The 22,353-nt window shown below is 44.2% G+C and overlaps 1 protein-coding gene across 6 annotated transcripts in view; it reads left to right on the top strand.

Annotated features, from left to right (window-relative positions):
* SEMA5A (semaphorin 5A) overlaps window positions 1–22,353 on the top strand; it is a 476,576-nt gene that overhangs the window by 312,983 nt on the left and 141,240 nt on the right. For all 6 annotated transcript variants that reach the window (XM_089908674.1, XM_022581376.3, XM_089908670.1 and 3 more), the window contains 2 exons: window positions 54–267; window positions 19,163–19,448. In XM_089908674.1, the coding sequence (XP_089764800.1) occupies window positions 54–267; window positions 19,163–19,448 (500 nt within the window). The remainder of the gene's footprint in view (window positions 1–53; window positions 268–19,162; window positions 19,449–22,353) is intronic.

Raw genomic sequence — 22,353 nt, 5'->3', positions numbered from 1 at the left:
TAAAGGGGTTTCCTGGGGGATAATTTGTTTCTCTGTCTCGTCCTCACATCTAGCTGAGTAACCTGACAGAGATCCATGATCAGATCAGCGGCATGGCACGCTGTCCTTACAGCCCTCGGCACAATTCCACGGCTCTCCTCACGGCGGGCGGTGAGGTCTATGCAGCCACGGCCATGGATTTCCCCGGACGCGATCCCGCCATTTACCGAAGTCTGGGCGTCTTGCCCCCTCTCCGCACCGCGCAGTACAACTCCAAATGGCTCAACGGTAAGTCTTACCTTCACTCCCAATTTCCCCTCTCGTTGGTCTGTGATGCCCGGTGACTTGGTGTTCAAAAGCAAACTGTCAACGTTTCTAAAAATAAAATAACTTCTTCATTTTCTAAAGAAATCAAAATGTACCCGCTTTTGGATTTCAGTGTGGAAAGGTATCAGATGGCTCTTTGCCAACTCGGAAGAGAAGTGATATTCTCCACACTTAGGACATGATAATAAAGCTAATGGTGATATGAGCGTACCTCAAACTGAAGCTGCTTTTTCATATTATTGTTTGCAGTTTAGGAAATCCGATGTCATGTCAAAGATATCTGTAGCCTCATGTGCATTCTTTCTTAACTTCTTTATTAGATACCTAAAAAGGGAAATTACTAGCATTTCATGAAAGTTTCAGGCAGTTGTGTAAAAGAATGTGTTTGGCTTTAGGTAGCTCCAAATAACTTGACCAGTTTTTTTTATTTAATTTTTTATTTTATATTGGAGTGTAGTTGATTTACCATGTTGTGTTAGCTTCAGGTGTACAGCAAAGTGATTCAGTTCTACGTATACATGTATCCATTCTTTTTCAGATTCTTTTCCCATATAGGTTATTACAGAATATTGAGTAGAGTTCCCTGTGCTACACAGTAAGTCCTTGTTGATTATCTATTTCATATAGAGTAGTGTGTATATGTCAATCCCACACTTCTAATTTATCCCTCCACACCACGTTTCCCCTTTGGTAACCATAAGTTTGTTTTCGAAGTCTGTTTCGTAAATAAGTTCATTTATATCATTTTTTCTTTTAGATTCCACATATAAGTTGACCACAGTTTTTTAAAACAGGGTGTCAAGTCATACAACTGGAAGGTCAGGGTAGGTGTCTTCAGAGTTGCTCACTTCAATGACTCAAGAGTTAGTAAGGGACCCAAGTCCTGTCACTACTGTCTCTGCCACCCACAGTCTGTCAGGTTGGTCCTCAGGCTAGCTCTGCTCATGGGTGCAAACCTGGGGCTACAATTCCTGGTACTGCATCCAGACATGACAATATCCAGTGGAAGAAGAACCACGTTCCTTGTGTCCTTTTTTTTGAAGAAATCAGAAACCCCCAGAAGACTTCCCTTGAATCCTGGGCTAGAACTTGGTCACTTGCTCAATTAACAAATAGAAAGTGATTCCAGCCACCCAAATTGAAGTTAAAGTTGGCCAGGTACTGAGACCTGCCAGCTGAAATTCAGCCCTCTGCATACAGGTACACACACACTAGCAAACACAATGTTATTGATAGATGTATGCACCATATGTAATCCATTCCCTCAGTCGTTTATTTGATAGTTCGCATAAAGATGAAATCTTATAATTGCCATGATAATATTTACTATTTTGAGCTTTCAAGTCCTACAAAGATTTACTGGCTTTTCATTCAAGTACCAGCTCATTATTGTAGACCGAGTTTCTCACCTCAGCACTATTGATGCTTTGGGCCAGATAATTCTTTTTTGGCGGGGAGGGAGTTTGTCCTGATTATTGCAGGATGGTTAGCAGCAACCCTGCATTATACCCACTAGTTGCAATAGTATGGCCCACCTCCTGAATTGTGACAACAAAAACTTTGTCCAGAAACTGCCAGATATCCCTTGGGGGAAATATTGCCTCTCTTTGAGAACCACTGGTTTAGAATGATCACTTACGCATATTTATGCATATGTGTGTATATATACACACGAGCATTTTGTCAAATAAGATAGTCAAACCAGCCATCACAGTTTGCCTTTAAAAGACTCCCTTGTAGAGAAAAGAGTCTTCATCCAGTTGCTTCAGCAAGTTGAATGACTCCATGGGCTTCCAAAGGGCAACGTGAATTGTTTTCTCAAACCAAAGCACTAACTGGATTCCCTAGGTTAACATTATTTCTGTTGAACTGGTTTCAACTGGACCTTTCGACTCTCTGTGGAAGGTTTCCTTTCCGCTCTGATGCTTTCTTTCATCTGTGTAGCTTAAAGTTCTTTCTATTCATTTGTTGAGTTTTACTGGCCAAGCAGTTTACAGTTAAAAATCAAAATGACTTATTTCCCCAGCCACAAGCATTGCATTTAGAGTTTGCTGAAAGCAAAGTAAAAATTAATTCGGAGTACAATCTCTTTCTTTCCCCGGAAGCGACACCCTGAAGAATATCTTGGGAAAATAATTCAGGTTATGGCATGAGTTAGAAACACTGTTTCTTTCCATGTGACTTAGATGCCCAGGCTGATCAGGTGCTCAGATGCTGTTAACCTTCTGGGTGCAATCTTTCCCATTTGAGAGTCAGGTGATGTCATAAGGACAGCTGAAGAGCTCACCCAGGGCTTCCACAGTCACTGTAGGCATATATGTCCTAAAATCATAAATGATATTATCCAGCAACTGTGGCGATTGCAAGTAAGTCCAAGGTGAGCATGGCGGAGCCGCCACTCTGCTCACGGTGTCATCATAACTCACATGGCACTGAATTGTCCCGCCGTCCTCAGGGAGTGTCACCCTCTTGTTCCCCACCAGGAAGGCCCTCACTCCCAGGGCAGAGCACAGAGAGCCCCGAGGCTCCCAAGGTGAGTGTTGATTCCCTCTCCTGTGTTCTCTTGGGACACTTCCTTCTACTGAACCCTGAGGTATCATTTCCACCTCTGATTGGCCCTGGTTTTCTGCTCTGACTCTCCCTCCAGCATAGATTCTGGCCTCTGAGCCCCACTGAGCTCTGCTTCTGTGCCCCTGCTGGGCCCGGATGCGGGGACATTTATTCTCACTGTTCTTGGAATCCACACTTTTCCTTCCATCTGCCCTTTGACCAGACACCCTGTCTCTGTTCTTTCCACTGTGCTCTGGAGTAATTTTCTTTCTTTACTGGAGGTTGGTGCCTTACCTGTTATCCTTTTTTTCCATATCCTTAAATTTCTTGCTCTCTGGTGATAATCACCATCTTTTTATAAAAATGCTCAGATCTCCTCCCTCTTCCATGAGACAAAGACAAAGAAACGCAATGAAGCTAAAAACACCCGTAGTTCTGCAGTATCCAGGAAGGGTCCTATTTCCTGTGTGATATTAGGTGCCCACTAAATGGAGATCAGAGAGTTCGATTTGTTCTTGATAGAGCTTAGTGTCGGAAAATCCCAGGGCTGGTGTGCTAAGAAGATGCAGACTATGACCTGCTGAAAGAAGAGGTACAAGTTTCCACGTGGGGTTGGCAGGCAGCTTCCTCAGCATCCAACCTCCCGTTTTGGGGAAGTGAAAACCCTGGGGCTTTGATTGAAGGTGCGGTTTCAATACACTCACGCAAAGAAAGTACAGTCACAAGGTTTATTACTTGCAGATCCCAGAGCCCAGGCCCCAGGAGCTGGGGAAGGGCAGCCCTCCATCCCAGGTCAAGAGCAGGAGATAGAGAGAAGGGTAGCAAACACCTATTAACTTACAAGGTTATCTGGGCAGAGGTCACTGTCTTTTCGTGGGCTCAGTGGTCGTATAAGAAGGTAGGGGATGGAGGCTTTGGAGGTGGAAAGTCCTGCCGGCGAATCAGCGCTCACCCTTCAGGATGCTGATTTGTCTCAATTCTCGGTTTCCTCGCTTGCAAGCTGGAAATAACTTGCCACCGGACCTGGCGGTTGTGAGATAAAAAATCAGACCATGAAGATATGACGAATATTGGTGGCATGCAGCAGGTACTCGATACATAGACGTAATTACTGTGAACTCCCCAAAGTCTGATACGACATCGGATGCATAGTGGCAGTGAGTAAACGTCTGTTGGCTGAGTTCGTGGAGGAACATTTTGGGCTGTGGTTCCTGATTACTGACACCTACCAGCCTCTTGTTTCCCATCTTTCCTGACACTGACAAGCCTCCTCTGTGCTTTCCCCACTGTGCCCCCTGCTGCCCCTCTGGGCTGGACTCTCCCGACTGCCGTGTCCTGCTGCTGCCACGTCCAGGTCCCCCAGACACCTTCACCTACTACACAATCCTCAGTACCTCCAGGTGTTTACAGGGCTCAGGGTCCCCGGGAGGCCATCACTCAGCTAACAGCTGCTTACAGGTTATGATAAGCAGAGCTCCTGTCTTTGGTTTGGACATTTACCAGTTTTCTGCCAACATTTCTCTGTTGACGAAAGAGAACTTTCTCCGCAGGGGAGGTGTGGGGGATAGCACCTGTGAACCGTGGTCAGCAGAATTTTTGTTTTCAGCTTCCCTGCTGTGATTAAATTGTGTATAGGATAATTTGCCTGTACAGGGAGGTAGACCCTTTCCATAATTGGGTTAATTAACTCGTACAGGGCAAGCTCATGGCATGAGCGGTACAGCGGTCGCTAGCGTTTCTTGCTCGCCTCTGCCAGCCCTGTGCCAGGCATCTCCCTCCTCAGCCAGCAGCTAGGCACCAACCAACTTCACTTCCTCAAGCCATGCCTTCAGCGACATTTTGGACGCTGGCTGTGTTTGTTTTGTTTGTTTCCTAGGGTTGCTGCCACGAAGTGCCACAAACTGGGTAGCTTAAAACAGAAATGTGTTCTCTCAGAATTCTGGAGGCGAGAAGTCCAAGATCAAGGTGTCGGCCGCCCGTGCTTTCTTTGAAGACTCCAGGGGAGGGCCCTTCCTCACCTCTTGTAGCTCCACCGCCCTCAGCATCCCTTGGCTTGTGGCAGCAACACTCCAGTCTTTCCCTCTGTTCACACGGTCTACTTCCTGTGGCTCTGTGTCCTCATATGGGTCCTATGGGATTAGGGCCCCCCTTATCCCAGTATGACCTCATCTTTACTAATTATATCTGCCATGACCCTACTTCCAAACAAGGTCACATTTATAGGTACCAACATATATTTGGGGGGATACAATGCAACCCGCAATAGTGCCCTAATCAGGAAACGCTCAAATGTTGAAATCTTAAACTTCTGTGTCTTATTTTCCAATGACACTGTTACATCTCTTTCTGTGTTGTGGGTGAATCCTCTGGCCGCACTCAGTCTCCTGGGCTCAGCTGTGTTCTCCTTGTTCTCGACAGACAGTGTTCCCTTCTTGTTCCCAATAAAAAGCATCAGAAGTCATCAGGTAGGGCTCAAGGGATTGTTGTCTTCGTCCAGGGCAGAGCCGGACTGCACCCGTTTCCTCCTTCCATGCTCCAGAGCACTGGGGTGGACAGTCCATCCACTTAAACTGTAGCCTTATCCACTGTGCATCCCTCCTCCACCTCGTGATCTCTGGGGAAGGGGTGCCTCTCTCTTAGGCAGCATTCTAAAGTGGATTTCATCCCCCTCATTCTGTGTCTGAATTACTGCCTCAAAGGGCTGCAGTGAAGGCTTGGCAAAAATCAGCACTGTGACCCTCCAGAGAAAGAGAAGCACACGGCACAAAGGATGCTCTTCAGAATGTCAGAACATGTAGACAAACATGGCAAGTCATGACCCTTCAGGGACCCAAGCCTCTGGGGACCTCCTTTGCTTCAGGGCTACTCTTCAGGCAAGTGGTGACATCAGGCTGTCCAGGGTGACGTCCTGCCAGGATACAGAGAGCCCTGAGTAAGGACCTACCAAGCCTCTAATCTTCCCGCCACACCTCCCAGAGACCCAGCATAAATTGGTTGGCAGCGTTCCAACAACCTGCCCTGAGCAAGCTCAGTGCCTTGGATCTAATACCAGAGTTCCAGGTGCATTGTCTTATGATACCACCACCATTACAGCTGTCCACCAATGAGTGGGTGTCCCGCCTGTGCCCCTGCACCAGTGCAGCAAGACCCAGGTGGTGGCCGTGCCATCGGCTGTCAGCAAGGGCTGACATGGAGAGGAGAGCAGGGCTGGCTATGACACCTTCATCGGGTTTTCTCTTTCCCAGCCTGTGTGATCTGACTCCACTGCTCCTTTGCCCACGTGCCCTCTCAGCATCCTTTAAGGCGGAGTGCGCATTTCCCTGGCTGCACTGTGCTTTCCTCACCATGCTCCTTCCCACGTGCTGTTTATGCTGTTCTTTCTTCCCTTGAGTTTTGCCTCATCCGTAATTCCTGCTCCTCCGTAGTAGCTTCAGTTGAAGTTGCAGTTTCCCCAAGACTCAGTGGGTCCCTTTCATCCCTTCTTGATGGGCGTTGTGCATGGCTGTCTTCACCCCACCATACTGGAGCACGTGGCCCCTGTCCTGCTCCAACCCCGCTCGCGTCCCCATTTCACCTGCAGAGAAAGCTGAGGCAGTGCTGGCCATCCCCCGATGCTTCCCTGTGCTCTCTCCTACCCACCCTTGCTTCTGCTTTAACCTCTTACATGCATTGCCACTGGCTCCCTCCTCTCTTCCAGGGATTAGAAGACGTTTTCTATAAAGGGCCCGAGAGCGAATATTTTAGACTTTGGATCCGTATGGTCTCTGTTGCAGCTTTTCAATTCTGCCATCGTAGCATGAAGGCAGACATCACCAATGCATACACGCATGCTGCGTGCACATACAACTTTATTCATAGCCAGCAGGCAGGATCTGCCTGAGGGCTATAGTTTGCTGGTCCCTGTTGTATCTGGAGAGCTCTCAGCCCCAGGCAATCCAGCTGGCCAGTGGGTTTAGCTCCGTTGTCTTTGCTCAAATGCCGCTTCTCAACGGGACCTCGCCCCTGACCACCTTATTTGAAACGACCCGCTCCTCCATCTAGCCCTCTTGATTCCCCTTAGCCACGTTAGACTTTTATCCTTAGTGTTATGCTTTTAGTACTTGTCTCCTTTCCTCCACTAGAATGAATGTTCCCTAATGGCCAGGCTTACTTGTTGGTCACTGATGGATCCCATATACTTTCAACAGTGCTGGACACATAGTAAACACCCAATACATCATTTTTGAATAAATGAACTAATAGATGAGTAGTTTACATCTTTGTTTTCCCCACCCATGAGTTTCTGAATTCCTTGAGGGCAGGGATTAGGTGGGATCCATTTTTGTGTGGTCAGCATTTCATATAGTGCCTGAAACACAGTTGAGGCTCCATCAATATTTGTTGAATGACTAGGAGATAGGCACATTTCATAAGTAGCAGAAATATGAATTTTGTTGTTAACAAAGGGAATGTGTCATATTAGTTGCAACCCAGAACTTTAAAAATATAGATTTGTATGTTTGAAACTGATGCGGGTCCAAACATTTAAAGAATCTTCTTTGGCCATTCTCATTTGGACTCCCATTTTCAACCATTATGTATTCAGTTAGTTATCAAAGACAGTATGATTAATTGGATAGTGTTCTGGAGGAACTTGAAACATTGAGTTATATTTTCGGTCACGACTATAAGTTTCAAAATCGGATTTTTTCCCCTGTGCCAAAATCGCTCTTCAAACAAACTTATGTGTTTAGAGAAGTACCTTAACAGCCTTAACGCATTAAAATACTAATTGTTAATAACCCTTATTAAATGATTATGGTAAAGCAGGGTAATACATGTTTAATGGTCTATGCTTAAAATAGAGAAGCTGTAAAACTTGCCTTCAAGAAACTGGCAATCAAATCGGGGAAACAGTCAACCCATGAAAAGGGAAAAAAAAATACATCTGCAAATTAGCATTGTACAGATTGAATTTGTGGGTTCTGGGGGAACTGCTTGCTTGCACATGGACTAAAACCTCGATAGGAACTTGGAAAAAGGAATCTGTCAGTGAGCTTTCAGCATGGACATCTTTGGGGGCCTAATCTCACTGGCAGGCAGCAACCTGCTTATTTTCCTTCCCTGGAGGCAGCTTTTGTCTCTCTCTTGGGTTTTCTCCACAGAACTCTGCTGCTTCCTCCCATTCTCTGAGATTCCAGGCTTGACCTCCACCTGGAGGAAAACACACTTGAAATCCATTGTATCTTTTATTTTATTTTTTTTTTTGAGGTACGCGGGCCTTCACTGCCGTGGCCTCTCCCGTTGTAGAACACAGGCTTCGGGCGCGCAGGCTCAGCGGCCATGGCTCACGGGCCCAGCCGCTCCGCGGCATGCGGGATCTTCCCGGACCGGGGCACGAACCCGCGTCCCCTCCATCGGCAGGCGGACTCTCAACCACTGTGCCACCAGGGAAGCCCCATTGTATCATTTTTAATGAGCTATTATGTTTCCAGTTAAGAAAACTCTGTAACAATCTCAAATTCTGCTGGTTTGAAATAACTCTATTGATGTTACCCACACATTAAATAGACTCTTTGAGGTCTTTAAAATACAATGATTAACCTAGTGATTAAAGATAACTTACTTGGAGGGAGAAAAATCCTTCTGTGCTTAACTCAAGGAAAAATAGTTTCTGCTTATCATGAAGACAGGTGCTTTGTGGAGCTCCCTGCTTCTCCCTGGGCGCAGACACCACTTCTTGGGGGTCCAGACATGGCCAGGCTGGGGTGACCCTGTTGGGCTCCATCCTGGGGACAGTGAGATCACTTTGTGGCAGTCTACACAGTGCAGTCCCTGAAGGTGTGAACAGTCTGCACTAGGCTCTCCCTGGACAGACCAGATTTGCTAAAGCAGGAAATTCATAAATGCAGGCAGTTCCCAGATAAGCGAAATAAAGACAAGAGGGGCCTGGGAATGAAGTGTACTTGTTTAGGAAATCTGTAGTGTTTACCAAGGAAAAGAAGCTAGGTAAAACCCAGAACAAAAATCACGATTGTGTAGTCAGCAGCCTAGTTTTGTACTTTACCAGACAGCACCTGGGGAGATGCTTTCAGAGGGCTGTCCTTGTGAACAGTGGGCTCTGTTCAGTACTGCAGCTGAAAGGCTAACAGCTGACAGCTGACTCGTGAAGTTTCAACTTGTGAAGGTGATGACACGTGGACTTAGAGCATGGGAGCAAAGTTGTGTGACATGAGACCCAGCATGACGAGCTGCCCTTTTCTAATTTTCAGGCTTGATCAAACCTATCAGAGGGCGTTGGGCAGATTGTCTGTCTTGTGTGGGATGGATGTAAACACCCTTTGGAAAGAGTGTTGTAAACCAAGTCTGATGATCTTTATAGGGTCAGAAAAGAGTTTAAATAAATGGCCTCCTTACATACCATTTGCCTGTCCGTGCACCTGCTGGAGCCTCTGGTACATCCAGTTGTTACTCCAGGTGCAAGGGGGAGTCACAGTGGCTCTTTACAACTTACCAGGTGGTTGGGAGTCTCCATATAGGTGTTATCTGAACCAGGGTTACATGCTGAAGCATGCACGAGCTAGGATTTGAAGACAGATCCTTACCCCTCTGTGGACTTCTGGCCTCCCCTTTGTTTAGTCAACATCTTAGGAAATACCGCCACCATAAGCTGCCTCCGTCTCTCTCCTGATGTCCACATTTTTATGCACAAGTTGCCATGGAAGCGGGATCCAGGGACTTTGGAAATAGTGGCCGGTGCTTCTTGATTGGTGAAAACTTGCAAAAGGAGATGGAATGAGCTGGGGTTATTAAACCCAAAGAAGAAGAGCCTGTGGGGTTATTTAACACAGCCCTTTATGGACACAAACATCTGGTAGGTGACAGGAAGGAATCAATTCTTGTTGTGCTCTTTGAAAATAGTGTGTTCTGTCCTGGTCATTGAGTGCTGAGTTCCTGAAGCTTGAGCAGCCACAGAATCCCTTTAGTGTTGTGATGAAGGCTCTATACTGGCCAATAAGTCATTTTGTCACCGAACTCAGGTTCGGCTGCATGTTCCTCAAGAATCCAATACTGAGAGACAAGTGTTAGGTAAAGGGAAAGATGACTTTATTGAGGAAGCCAGCCATTCTGGGGAGAAGGTGGACTCATGTCCCCAGGAACCAACTCCCACTCCCCAGGTTTTGCTCAAAGATTAAACAGGGAAATGAGGAAGGGGCCACGTGCTGAGGAGAGAGTTGCAAGGTACGTGATCAACTCGTGGATCTTTTTCAGATTGAGTGGTGGTGAGGTAGCCAGGAGTCAACATCACTGACCTTCTGGTTCCACCCAGTCTGGGGTCTCTGTGCTTGTGGGCAGCGTACAGTTAACTTCTCCCACCTGGTGGCCGTTTCAGTATCTGCAAAACAGCTCAAAGGACATGGCTCAGAATATCATCTATAGTCCTTGAGGAGGAAATAAAGGTCCTTGACTTTGTTTAATGGCTAAACGATTATTATTTTGTCTTGCTTGACTGTTTTCCTTTGCTTCTGTATTTTCCCATTTCTCTGATTAAATTTATTCTTTGGCCAAATTTTTTTTTTTTTTTACAGACAAGAGGCAGGCAGAGGACAGCGGGGGTGGGGCGTTTGTCCTGGGAAGGGTCCTGCTCAGTTGCAATTTGGACTTCCAATTTACACATTTCAAAAGAGAATGGATGGGGCTTCCCTGGTGGTGCAGTGGTTAAGAATCCACCTGACAGTGCAGGGGACGCGGGTTTGAACCCTGGTCTGGGAAGATCCCACATGCCGTGGAGCAACTGGGCCCATGTGCCACAGCTACTGAGCCTGTGCTCTAGAGCCCATGAGCCACAACTACTGAAGCCCACATGCCTAGAGCCCATGCTCTGCAACAAGAGAAACCACTGCAATGAGAGGCCCGTGCACCGCAGTGAAGAGTAGCCCCGGCTCACCACAACTAGAGAAAGCCCACGTGCAGCAACGAAGACCCAATGCAGCCAAAAATAAATAAATTTAATAAATAAATTTATAAAAATAAAAGAGAATGGATAAATCCCACTCTTCCTTCCCCCATCAAGATATTATGACACCAGAGGCACCAACTGTATACACTAAGGCATATGGAGACCTGCGTAAAAAAAAACAGATCCACACAAAGAAGATATGCCCCATTATAGAGAGCACAATATGCTATATAGAAATTTACTAGTACTTATATAACCACTCACGAAAATGTTTTGATGTTCATTGTCTAGACATCATAGCTGTTTCCTGGTGACAGTCCTGGATCACTCCTGACACCTGGCATGATTAACATTACTCCTTTTCCCTCTCAAAAGATTTCCAGTTTGGAGCATAAATCATATTGTCATCCTGTTTATAAGATACTCAGTTCTCTGTGTTTCAGTAAATTTGTCTCCATATTATTGTATTAAACTTCTTGTTTTCCCTCAGTCAATGGCCTCTCACATTTTTTCATTCACTGCTGAACATTGGATGGTATAATCTCTGTGTTTTTGTCTTCTTTCTTGCCCTGGCCCTGATCAGCTCAGGAGACGAAGACCAAGCCATCATACGAGTTTACTTATTCTAACTGCACAATGTTGTAGCCCAGTATTTTCTTTCAATTAAATCTTGCATGTTTTCCTCTTAGTCTTTAAAAATATTTTACAGGCATTAAAATATCTCTAAGATCTTTGAATTAAAGTTAATATTCCAATGTAAAAACTCCTTAAGTTTTACAATTCAGCAGGTTAAATGATTAATTCCTGAAAGAAGAGAACCTATACATTTAAAATATAATCAAGAAAAAATAAACATGGTCAATGGAAACTTGCAGCTTTGAAAATGTTCAGAAATACATAGTCATGACATTACTTATAACTAATTGAGCCCTGGACTGTGTGATTTAGTCGAATCTTACAGGAGATTGGAAAGGCTGCCAGGGGCTTGATGCTTGGAATGGAGTGAGCCAGCAGGATAGAGAAGGATGTCTCTGGCCCTGTGAGCTAGAACAGGTGGACCAATAGCCAGTTAATGGAGCTCCTGTTGACACTGAGAGAGGGAGGATGCTTGGTGAGAGTATGGGCTCCTAGGGTACAAGCTGATGTACAGGTGGCAGCTCTCATTTAGGAAGAGACAGCAACGTGTCCCTGTGGTACAAGTTGCTCCTACTTGAACCAGCAAATCTATATAAGTAACACACTTTCAACAGATTATGGTCCCCTGAAGAAGGAAGGAGTCATGTTTGCCATGTTTCTCGTCCTCCTGAGATGATTTAGCAATGGCTTTCTTTCTGCCGGGGCCTCAGTGAGTGAAGGACCTGGGGCTCCAAAGCTCATGTTACTATGTCAGTGATCACTAAGGACACGCTTGGACCACATCCCACTCCCACTTTCACCTGACACTGCCACCACACACACGGAAATTTGGGTCATAAGCTTGTCTTTAAAACTCTTCAGTGTCTCTCCAGTGGCCCTTGAATTCCAGATTCCTCTCTGTGGATCGCTGGCCTGGCCCAGTCTTCTGCCGCCTGTCCTATTGATTCCTTCTGTGCCAACACTAGCTTCCTTCCATTCCTGGCCACCCTTAGGGTCTTCTCTCCGGCTGCTCTCTCTCCTGCTCTTGACCTGGAGCCCCATCCGAACCTGGCATCTGCCCTTTCCCTGCTCCCCTCCTTTCTGATTCTCGAATTCACCTCGCTGCCCTGGCCCCCATGGTCTTCTCCTCACTGTGATGGCTCATTGATCTGTGTCTTGTTTGTTGCCTTACAATGGCCTTGAGGGCATGGGTTGCGGAATACCTGGGGCCCAGGACAGTAGGACAGCCCCACAGTGGGTGGTAAGGAAGTACCTGGTGATATAGGTGCTCTGGCTGGCACGCAAGGCTCCACCTCTACCACAGACCTTCCACCATGTTTGGTTCCAGATCTTCTGAAAGGAACACAGACCCTAATTGGATATACAGAATGCAAATCTAATGAGTTAACTTGTTAAGTAAATACTAATGGTATGTTTACCAACATATGCATTTGTATTAATTTATATATTTTTGTATATGTTTATTATTAATTTATGTATTTATTATTTATATGATAGTTTATATATATAAATAAATAGTGACCTATATTTTGATGATTAGCGACCAAGTGGTACGCACTTGGCATGCATTGCCTTTGACTTTTCACAATGATACTACATATTGGGTATTGTTATCACCATTCTAAAAGGAGGAAACTGAGAATGTAGGTTGTTAAGTAATTTGACTAAGTTCATACAGCCAGTAGGTGGAAGTATTGAGCCATATATACATATACCTCAATCCTATACATATGTATGCCACACACAAAAAACATACACACACAAACATGTATATCTATCCATCTATCTATATCTATTTATCTATCTATATATCTAATCTTTTCCTAGAAATCTTAAGGAAAGGATTTTAGTATATCAATGGCTTTTAAACCACTTTTTACTTAATTTAGTTTTGGTTTAATTATCCCCTCTTAATAAATCTCTAGATAAAATTAGCTTTACTTTGGAACCCTCTGCAGCACATGTTCATGTAGCTGTGACAAGGGAAACTGTTCACAATAAAGAGAGTATCTAAAATCTAGGAATATGCACAGAAATGGTTTTCGTTGTAACCGACATCAACAAATTAGGGAACTGAAAACCTCTGGCTCACTGTGTGTCATGTCTAAATATTGTTTCCATTAACTCCTTTCTTTTTTGTGGAATCGCTTGCTATTTTAAAAACTCAGCCTGGCTTTATTTATGTTTCCCAAATTCTGATCACCTTTAATATATACATGTTTGATTACTCGTTATCATTATGTGAAGTTCTACTAAATAGAAATTATTAAAAAGGAAATCAAAAGTAAATCATGAGGGCTTCCCTGGTGGCGCAGTGGTTGAGAGTCCACCTGCCGATGCAGGGGACACGGGTTCGTGCCCCAGTCTGGGAAGATCCCACATGCCGCGGAGAGGCTGGGCCCATGAGCCATGGCCGCTGAGCCTGTGCGTCCGGAGCCTGTGCTCCGCAACGGGAGAGGCCACAACAGTGAGAGGCCCGCGTACCGCAAAAAAAAAAAAAAAAGTAAATCATGAAATAAAAATTATAACCATCATTTATTGCGAGCCTACTTTGTACCAGTCTCTTTAATCCTTAGGTCAAATTGTTGCAGGATAAAGGAACATTCCAGATGTCAGTGGTCCAGCTCAGGGTTTCAAGCTGGGATGGGCGGGGTCCAGCCCATACAGGCTCCACCCCACCATTTTCTAGTCTGCCTTTGACAGGTGTATCACAAGGTGGCCTTTGATTGCAAAATAATTTTGATAGATTTTGATGCTAGTAAGATTTTTATAGAGTTGGAAAATTGGAATTCCTTTCCTTTTAATGTCCATTTTCATCAATTTAGACAAATATTTCTATATCAAGAGCCTCTCAGTGATCTAGTCAGTCATCAGATTGGACCATTGAACCTGGTGCCCCTCCAGACAGATGCAGTAGGCATTGGAATAGACAGAAGACAGAGGGGAAGGATCCATCAGGATGTTCAGTGTTTGGTTTTACATGGTCAGAATCTTCTCAGAGATGTTGATACTTATGCTCTTCTCATTGTTCATGTTTATTTATATTGTGTTTCCCTACTCAGTACTCCCATCCGCATGGCCACTATTATGTAAGTCAATGTGCCAAATAAAAGTCCTCATATCATAACACAGTTCTTCTTAAAACCTGACATATTTTGTAGAATACTCTGTAGTCCATAACTCAATATGTTTAAAAACATGAGGAAAAAAACAGCTTTTCCATGCATATATTTGTAATAAGCTGACACATACTCATGTCTGTTTTTATTCTGAATTAGCAGCACCTTCTATTCATGTGTAGCTCTAATAATAATAATGAATAAAGAGCTCTTTCATGCACTCACATTCATTGTAGACAAGGAGGCCATTGACTGATTTATGGCTCGTTCATTTCACTCAGGAGTGACAGATACCAGCTTATGGTGAATTGCATTTTAACAAGAGACAGAACTTCAACAATGGAATGGAAACAATATGCATCTTATTATCCTGCCTGGTGAGATTCAAACATCCCCTACCTCCAGATTTAGATCTATAAAGGCAAGAGCTACTTGGCTGTCTATTTAACAATTATTTCTGCTTTTCTTCTATCTTTGGAAAAGGAATAGGATGCTGGCTGAGTTTCCAAAGTCTCGGGAGCCTCCTGATGTGACAGCAGGTCACCCAGTCAGGGCCCATCATATGCCTGCAGGACCACTGTGGGGCCGCAGGATGTGTTTCCAAATGTAGTTTAGCTCCCCAACTAAAATGACCTGTAATATGTGGTGAGTTAGAGAAACACATACACTACGTACCAGGCACAAATTCTTCCCTTGTTTTCCCAGCAGAAAAAAATATAGTTGAGCATTTCTATCTAAAAGGCTCTTTGTCACCCTATCATAAAGTGGGTTTGCAGTGGTTTGGAAAGACATTGGAGGTTCTCCATGGAAAGAGGAAGCCGTGGGCTAATCTACTTGGCATGATTCAGTACTCCTCCCATATGAGATATCTGGGTGAAATTGTTCAGTGGCTGGACAGTGAAAATGACGAACACAGAGAGAGGCTCTCATGGTCCCTGGAGGGCACTCCCGGGCTCTGGTGGGCATCATTGGAAACGTCATCTCTGGAGTTGGGGCAAACGCTTCCCAGCAATATTCTTGTTGAATAAGCCTTTGGATTGTTGGCTTCTTCTTCCTGCTCTTCTTTCTGTGGCATCCTTGATGTCTCTAATAGCTCCAGAGTAAACACTCATCCGGGCATCTGTCTTCCCCTCTGGTCTGTTCCCAAGCCCTCCTCACCTTGGTTCTGAGTAAATCCACTCACCACTTTGGTTTCTAAAGCATTGCCCAGAATTCCAAGTCCTGTTCTTGAATGTTGTTGTTAATGTAACTGATTGTTCTCTTGCAGTCCATTATTTTCTTCAGTGTAGTATAAGGGTACGTGTGTAGGCTGTGAGGTCAGATGGTCTGGATTTGGGACATAACCCAACCACCATTGCTGGTTGTGTGAACTTGGACAGGTTCCTTAACCTCCAGGATTTAGTGTCTTCATCTATGAAATGGGAGGAGTCACACAGTATCTCCCTCTATAATTCCTGTGCATTTACTGAGCTTATGAAGGGGGAGCACCCAGCTCAGAGCCTCACGCAAGAGTTTCGCACTCGACAGGGTTTTTAAACTATAGGCCAGCCTTGAGCTGGAAGAAACCAAGGCAGATCTTTTTACTTTTTCAGCTCCTCGACTTCCTACTCAAGACTTCCTAGATACTGTTTACTATGTGGTTTGCATGCTGTTTGTCCCCAAGTTAATAGCAGAAGTAGGTAGTCATGAGGGTGTTTGATAAACCTTGTGGACTCTGCCCCATACCTCATCCACATGTGCTGGGACCTGTAGCTAGACACGCCTGTCCTGCATCTTCTTTCTTTGTTTTCTTCATTTTAGATAAGGTTTGTTGTTGTTGATGATGGTGGTTTTTTGTTTGTTTTCAGTACAAGGACCAAACTGCAGTCTGGTTATAAGAGCCTAGCTGCAGAACCTGCTCTGATATGATTTAGCCTTCTCTTCAGAATTAGACATACATGTGAATATTAGCTTCAGAAACGAAATACAGTTTTGTAATTGTTTCACACCTTTGCTTTTGGGATCTGCTTCAGTGAGTAATTCTCTTTGTGAGACTCACAGTGAACACAGGTTCAAAAATCCCCCAATATTTTGCTTTACTTTCCAAAAACACAAGCCGGAGATGTGTAACCTCCTGTTTTTGTGAGCGTCTTTCCAGGATATTAAAGCGTACTGTACAGTAAATATTTCTAACTTCCATCTCATACCTGTTAATGCAATCCAGGGTGTTTTGGGTTTCTTTTTAATATCCATTTCAAGTTAAAGCAAGTGATCGGACACTATGTTTGACAGTTTATAAATTAAAATCAGTTCTTATGAAATCCTCTATTACCTAATGTACTTAACATGACTTAAGAACAATATCATGGGCTGAAGAGAAAAGTACATGACATATACAATGGAGAATATTTGTTACATTTTTAGAATGTGAAGTTGAATTAAATTGAAGCATTTTGTGACGACAGCAAACATTGATTGAAATTCAGTTGTATTTGACTGAAAACTGGCTGTAGCCTTTCTGAACAGAATAGCAGGGTACTCAGTGCCACCTGCCTGTCAGCCTCTGAATCATTGTCTGCATTTCAGGTGAGCCTGTGGTGGGTGTTCCTCTTAACATTAATGGGTCATTTTGTAGCCAAACATATTTTTAGTTGTCCCGCCAATAGCATGTCTGTTGGTACAGTCTGATTGAATCTGGAATAATACAAGGCCAGTTGAATTGTCCTACAGAACTAATTGTCCCTGAAATATGTCCTTGTGGATATAGCTGTTGTGTATATCTTTCCATTAATTTTGAACGCCAAAGGATATTGTCCTATTATCCTAATTGCACCATAAATTAAGACATTTGCTAATGGAGTGGAAAGCTCTTAGCAATAGAGAGAAGAGTAAGAATCAAACCTGGTTATTAAAGATCAGTATTAGGGCACACCTGTGTCTGAAAGGGTATCATCCTTATTATCAATAGACTCAAACAGGAAGTTGTGAAGATAACACTTCCAATGCTATGAATGGAATTCAGTTGACAATCTATAATAAATTCCCGAGTGCCTAATGAGAGTGGTGATTAAGTAAAAGTTTGCCATAATTTTTTTTCATTTCTAAGTTCCTAATTTTAATCTAATCATGAGGTCAGAAAGCTTCCAGACAATGACTCCATCTCAGTACACTTCCCTCCTTTAAATGGATGCCCCAGACACCCAGAAATAGGAAGATAAGAATTGATCATCACATTTACATGGTCACCATAGTAACAGGAGTTGCTAAAGCTGATTCGGGACACGAACCTTATAGTTTCAGTTTTCACAAGTGGAAAACATTTTTAAAGTCCTTACTAAAAGCACATAACTTATGTCAAAGTCATGCTCGTGTATATAAGTAAAATCAAAGAATTTTGGTGTCTTCTACACGAACATGATACCAGACTCCTATATTCTGAATCACATTTCATGTTTTAATCTCATTTCCTCCCACTGTTTCTTTTTCTTTTCACATTCACATAACCTTTATTATAGTATATTGAAATAATTGTTCTATTTTATTGTTATAGTTGCTAGTCTCTCACTGTGTCTAATTTATTTTTCCTTTTTTTAAAATATAATAGTGTTTATTTATTTTTACTTGTTGACAGTTTGCTTTATTTATTTATTTATTTATGGCTGTGTTGGGTCTTCGTTTCTGTGCGAGGGCTTTCTCTAGTTGAGGCAAGCAGGGGCCACTCTTCATCGCGGTGCACGGGCCTCTCACTGTCGCGGCCTCTCTTGTTGCGGACCACAGGCTCCAGACGCGCAGGCTCAGTACTTGTGGCTCACGGGCCCAGTTGCTCCGCGGCATGTGGGATCTTCCCGGACCGGGGCTCGAACCCATGTCCCCTGCATTGGCAGGCGGATTCTCAACCACTGCGCCACTAGGGAAGCCCTATTTTTTCCTTTTTTTAATCTTCTATTTATTTATTTATTTATTTTCTTTTAAACATAGCAGTGTGTACATGTCAATCCCAAACTCCAAATCTATCCCTCCCCCACTGGTAACCACAGGTTCATTCTCCAAGTCTGTGAGTCTGTTTCGTTTTGTAAATCAGTTCATCTCCCACTGTTTCTGAAGATTATGTAAGAGTATACCAGTGAAGCACCATTTTTGCTGCCCATTTTTGGTGGTATTAATGTTATGTACCTAAGTGCTGCCTTAACTCCGGATGCTTATGTGTGATGTTTGGAATCACGCTGGCAATTCCCTGTCACTTAGAGCTCCTGTACTGAGTTCCACCCAGTGGCATAGATCACTAAGTTGCTCTTAGGGCTTCCTGTTTCTTCTATAAGAACCGTGGGTTTCCGCAGAAAATCAGGTCTCCTTGGAAGAAATACAGAGCAGGCAAGACACAAAGGAGTAGCACATGGACGTTGAGACTTTTCTTCTTTCCTGTTTTTTTGTTTTACCTTTTTACTTTATATTGGAGCATAGTTGATGAACAATGTGTTAGTTTCGGGTGTACAGCAAAGTGATTCAGTTCTCCATATACATGTATCTATTCTTTTTCAAATTCCTTTCCCATTTAGGTTGTTACATAATATCCAGCAGAATTTGCTGTGCTGCCCAGTAGGCTGAGACTTTTCTTCTTTCCTGTTGTTTCTAGAACCAAACTTCGTGTCATCTTATGACATCGGGAATTTCACCTACTTCTTTTTCCGCGAAAATGCTGTGGAGCATGACTGTGGGAAGACCGTGTTCTCCCGAGCTGCCCGCCTTTGCAAGAATGACATCGGGGGCCGGTTCCTGCTGGAGGACACGTGGACCACGTTTATGAAGGCCCGTCTCAACTGCTCCCGCCCTGGCGAGCTCCCTTTCTACTACAATGAGCTGCAGGGCACCTTCTTCCTGCCTGAGCTGGATCTGATCTACGGCATCTTTACCACCAATGTGTACGTAACTGGAAATCATTCCTTCCCTGCTTTTCTACTCCTTCTGAATGAGTCTACTGTTCTCTGACCTTTGAGGCTTACAAGTTGCTTTAAAAGTAATCTTTCTTCTTTTACTTGGCTAACAGCCAAAAGAAATTTTGAGTATGAATTAAATGTTACAAAAGGTGATGTGATTTCTGAGACTGGTATTAGGAAAATAAAGCTAATCAGAAAGTTTTGATCAATCCTTATGTCATGGTAGCATCAAATTGTTCTCTGTAAGTTTTTCCTTCCTGATTTACCAATGTGCTCTGGGCACTTTTTGAAATGCTAGATGTCGTTTTTTTTTTCCTATACACAAGTCATGTCACTGCATAACGAAAGCAGTGTTGTCTGGAGAGTTTGATCTTTGAGATAATGTAACTCTTACCTGGACCCCTGCTCATGTAGGAAATGCACCTCCTCATTTTCCCATAGCTGCATTGTAAACTATTGTTCTAGATGATGGCTAACTTAGGCATTTCTAGAATGATGATTCTACTTTTTAAATATTTTTGTAAAAAATTACAGTATTTGATTTCTTGTGGGAAGGTACTTCTGTTTGGACTAGGCAAAGCATATGAAGTTGCCTGTCTTTCATTCACTCTTTGTCTGGTGGAGTGTAGATTAACCCCATACTTAATGTCTGTTCTTAGCTGACTCCACAAGACCACACCCCACCCCTAGGAATCACAGAGGCTCTGAGCTCCACTTTTCTCAGCATTGGCTGTGGGCATGATGATTCTGCAGTGTGGGTCCTGCTTTGCATCACCTTTGAAATCTCTTATCTGGTGACCTAATGGTTTGGACAAAAGCCAAATATCTGTATCCAAAGTAAAGAATATGTATCAGGATGGGTTAAATGCGCCGATCCATGGGGTGGGACGACCAACCATCCGGGTTTGTCCTGGACTGCACAGCTTTTAGCACCGAGGACTGCCCTGCATCCTGGGAAACCTCTCGGTCCTGGGCGAACCAGGACAGTCGGTCACCCTGTGATGTTTCCTCGGCTTCCCCAGTCTTGCTAACTTACTTTTTCATCTCTTCTGCAATCAGAAGCTTCCCTATGAATTGCATTTCTGAAGAATCACTTTATCTGCATCTTACTTCCTTGTTCCTCTCCCCTCCCATTCTTCCTACAGCTGAGCTGAAGTGTCAACGTTCGCTTGATAATGACGTTTACTCGTGAAGGGTCTTCTTTGTGACATGAAGTTAGGAAAATTAGACTAAAATGGACGGCTCCCTCCCCGTCCCCAACCCCACTACGCCCATCTTTCCTGTAAATCTGGTTTTCAACCCCAGAGGTTATTTTCTCTCCTTAATAAGTTCCTTTTGAAAAAAATCAGTGTATAGTTTCTGAAGATGATTTGCCTTCCGAAACCTTGTTTAAGAAGTAGTATAGGCTGCACGAGATGGATGTTCGCTTGCTCTGTTGACATCAGTTTTACACTCAATGGGAGCTTGGCTTACTGAGCTGTTCATTCCCCTGGCTTCAGGCAAAAACGAGCAATTTAAAAAGTTATAAAATTACTGTGTCTGGGCCATTCCAAGAGGGTGGATAGTCAATTTGGATACTTGCAAAAATACCATTTCAGACTATTCCAGATTAGTTGTTCAGTGTTGCAAATGCCCATCATGTTGGAAATCATCCTATATGGGGCATCTATACTAACAGAAATAGAATTGCTAGACCTCCCTTTCTCTCTTGAATACTTATTGTCACTAGGTCTTGGGAACAACCTTCTGATCTTTTCATCTCTAATTCCATAATATGTTCTGCCTGGGCTCCCTCTCCTGTCTCTGTCTGGCTCTTACCCTCTCAGGAGGTGACCGCATTCTTGGTAAGACTTGCTCCGCATTGAAAGAAAGTGACAGTTCGAGGTACCGGTTATGTCCTGTCTCTGAATTGATAACTAAAAATGCCCTGGCTAAGCTTTCTCGGGCTTTTGCTCATAGGGTTGGTTTGTCCCTGTATATTCATCAATGTCCCTAGCACTGGGGAATGGGGATAAAGTTCACTCTTCCAGCCCATTCTGTCCCTAGGGCTGTGGGGTTTTCTCAACCCCTAGGGCATGAGTTGGGCTGCAGGAAGTGGTACACTCCTGCCACAGAATCTCTGAAGGTTTTGCTTATTTTTTTCCTGGAAAGCTAAAAATGCTGGCTCTCAGATAATGTAGTAGTAGGAGTGGGGGAGGGCAAAACTTTTGATTTCTCTTCCCTCCTTAGGAGATGAAGAGCTAGGAGGAACTTGTCTACTTTTCTACCAGCGGCTTCCAGCAGATTAAGGAAGGAAACTCTAAGTTCCCATATTGTTGGGCTCACCAAGGGCCGGGGGGCTACCTCCACTTTTACCTGCCTGGGCTGTAAACAAGTAAAGAAATAAAACAGAGCATTAGATGAAGGCCACGTTATCACCATGACTACTGATAGAGGCCAGCTTGCGATATGTGACTGAAGGTCTGTTAGCCAAATGGGCTTATGACTACCGACCCCAGCTTTAAGCAGACGCAGCCCCAAGGTCACAGTACTCTAGACCTGGGCTGGCCTCCCCTGCGTGCTGGGACAGGCAGGAGAAGGTGAGTAATGCACAGTTCTAGCAGGCAGGCCCATCCCAGGAAGAGCTGGGGAAAAGCTGGGGAGTCACTCATGTCCTCGCCCCCCACCCTTCTCAGATCACTGCAAGTTATAGGGCAGAGGGAGAACAGGAAAATGAGTGTGTGTGTGTTGGTTGTGCACATGGCATACATGTGCTGTACCGATGGGCCTCAGCTCACTGAGGGGCAAAAAGAAGTGTCCATCAACACCTGTCAGGGATGCTCAGGCTGGCAGCCACTGGGACATCCAGAGTGACACCAGAGACCCCGCCCAGCCCCCTTCAGAGTGAGTG

This window comes from Delphinapterus leucas, chromosome 3 (genome assembly GCF_059928025.1).
Source record: "Delphinapterus leucas isolate spDelLeu-1000000601 "Yukka" chromosome 3, BTC_Dleu_Yukka2, whole genome shotgun sequence".
In the NCBI taxonomy this organism is placed as follows: Eukaryota; Metazoa; Chordata; class Mammalia; order Artiodactyla; family Monodontidae; genus Delphinapterus; species Delphinapterus leucas.
This window is presented reverse-complemented; position numbering and strand designations above follow the sequence as displayed.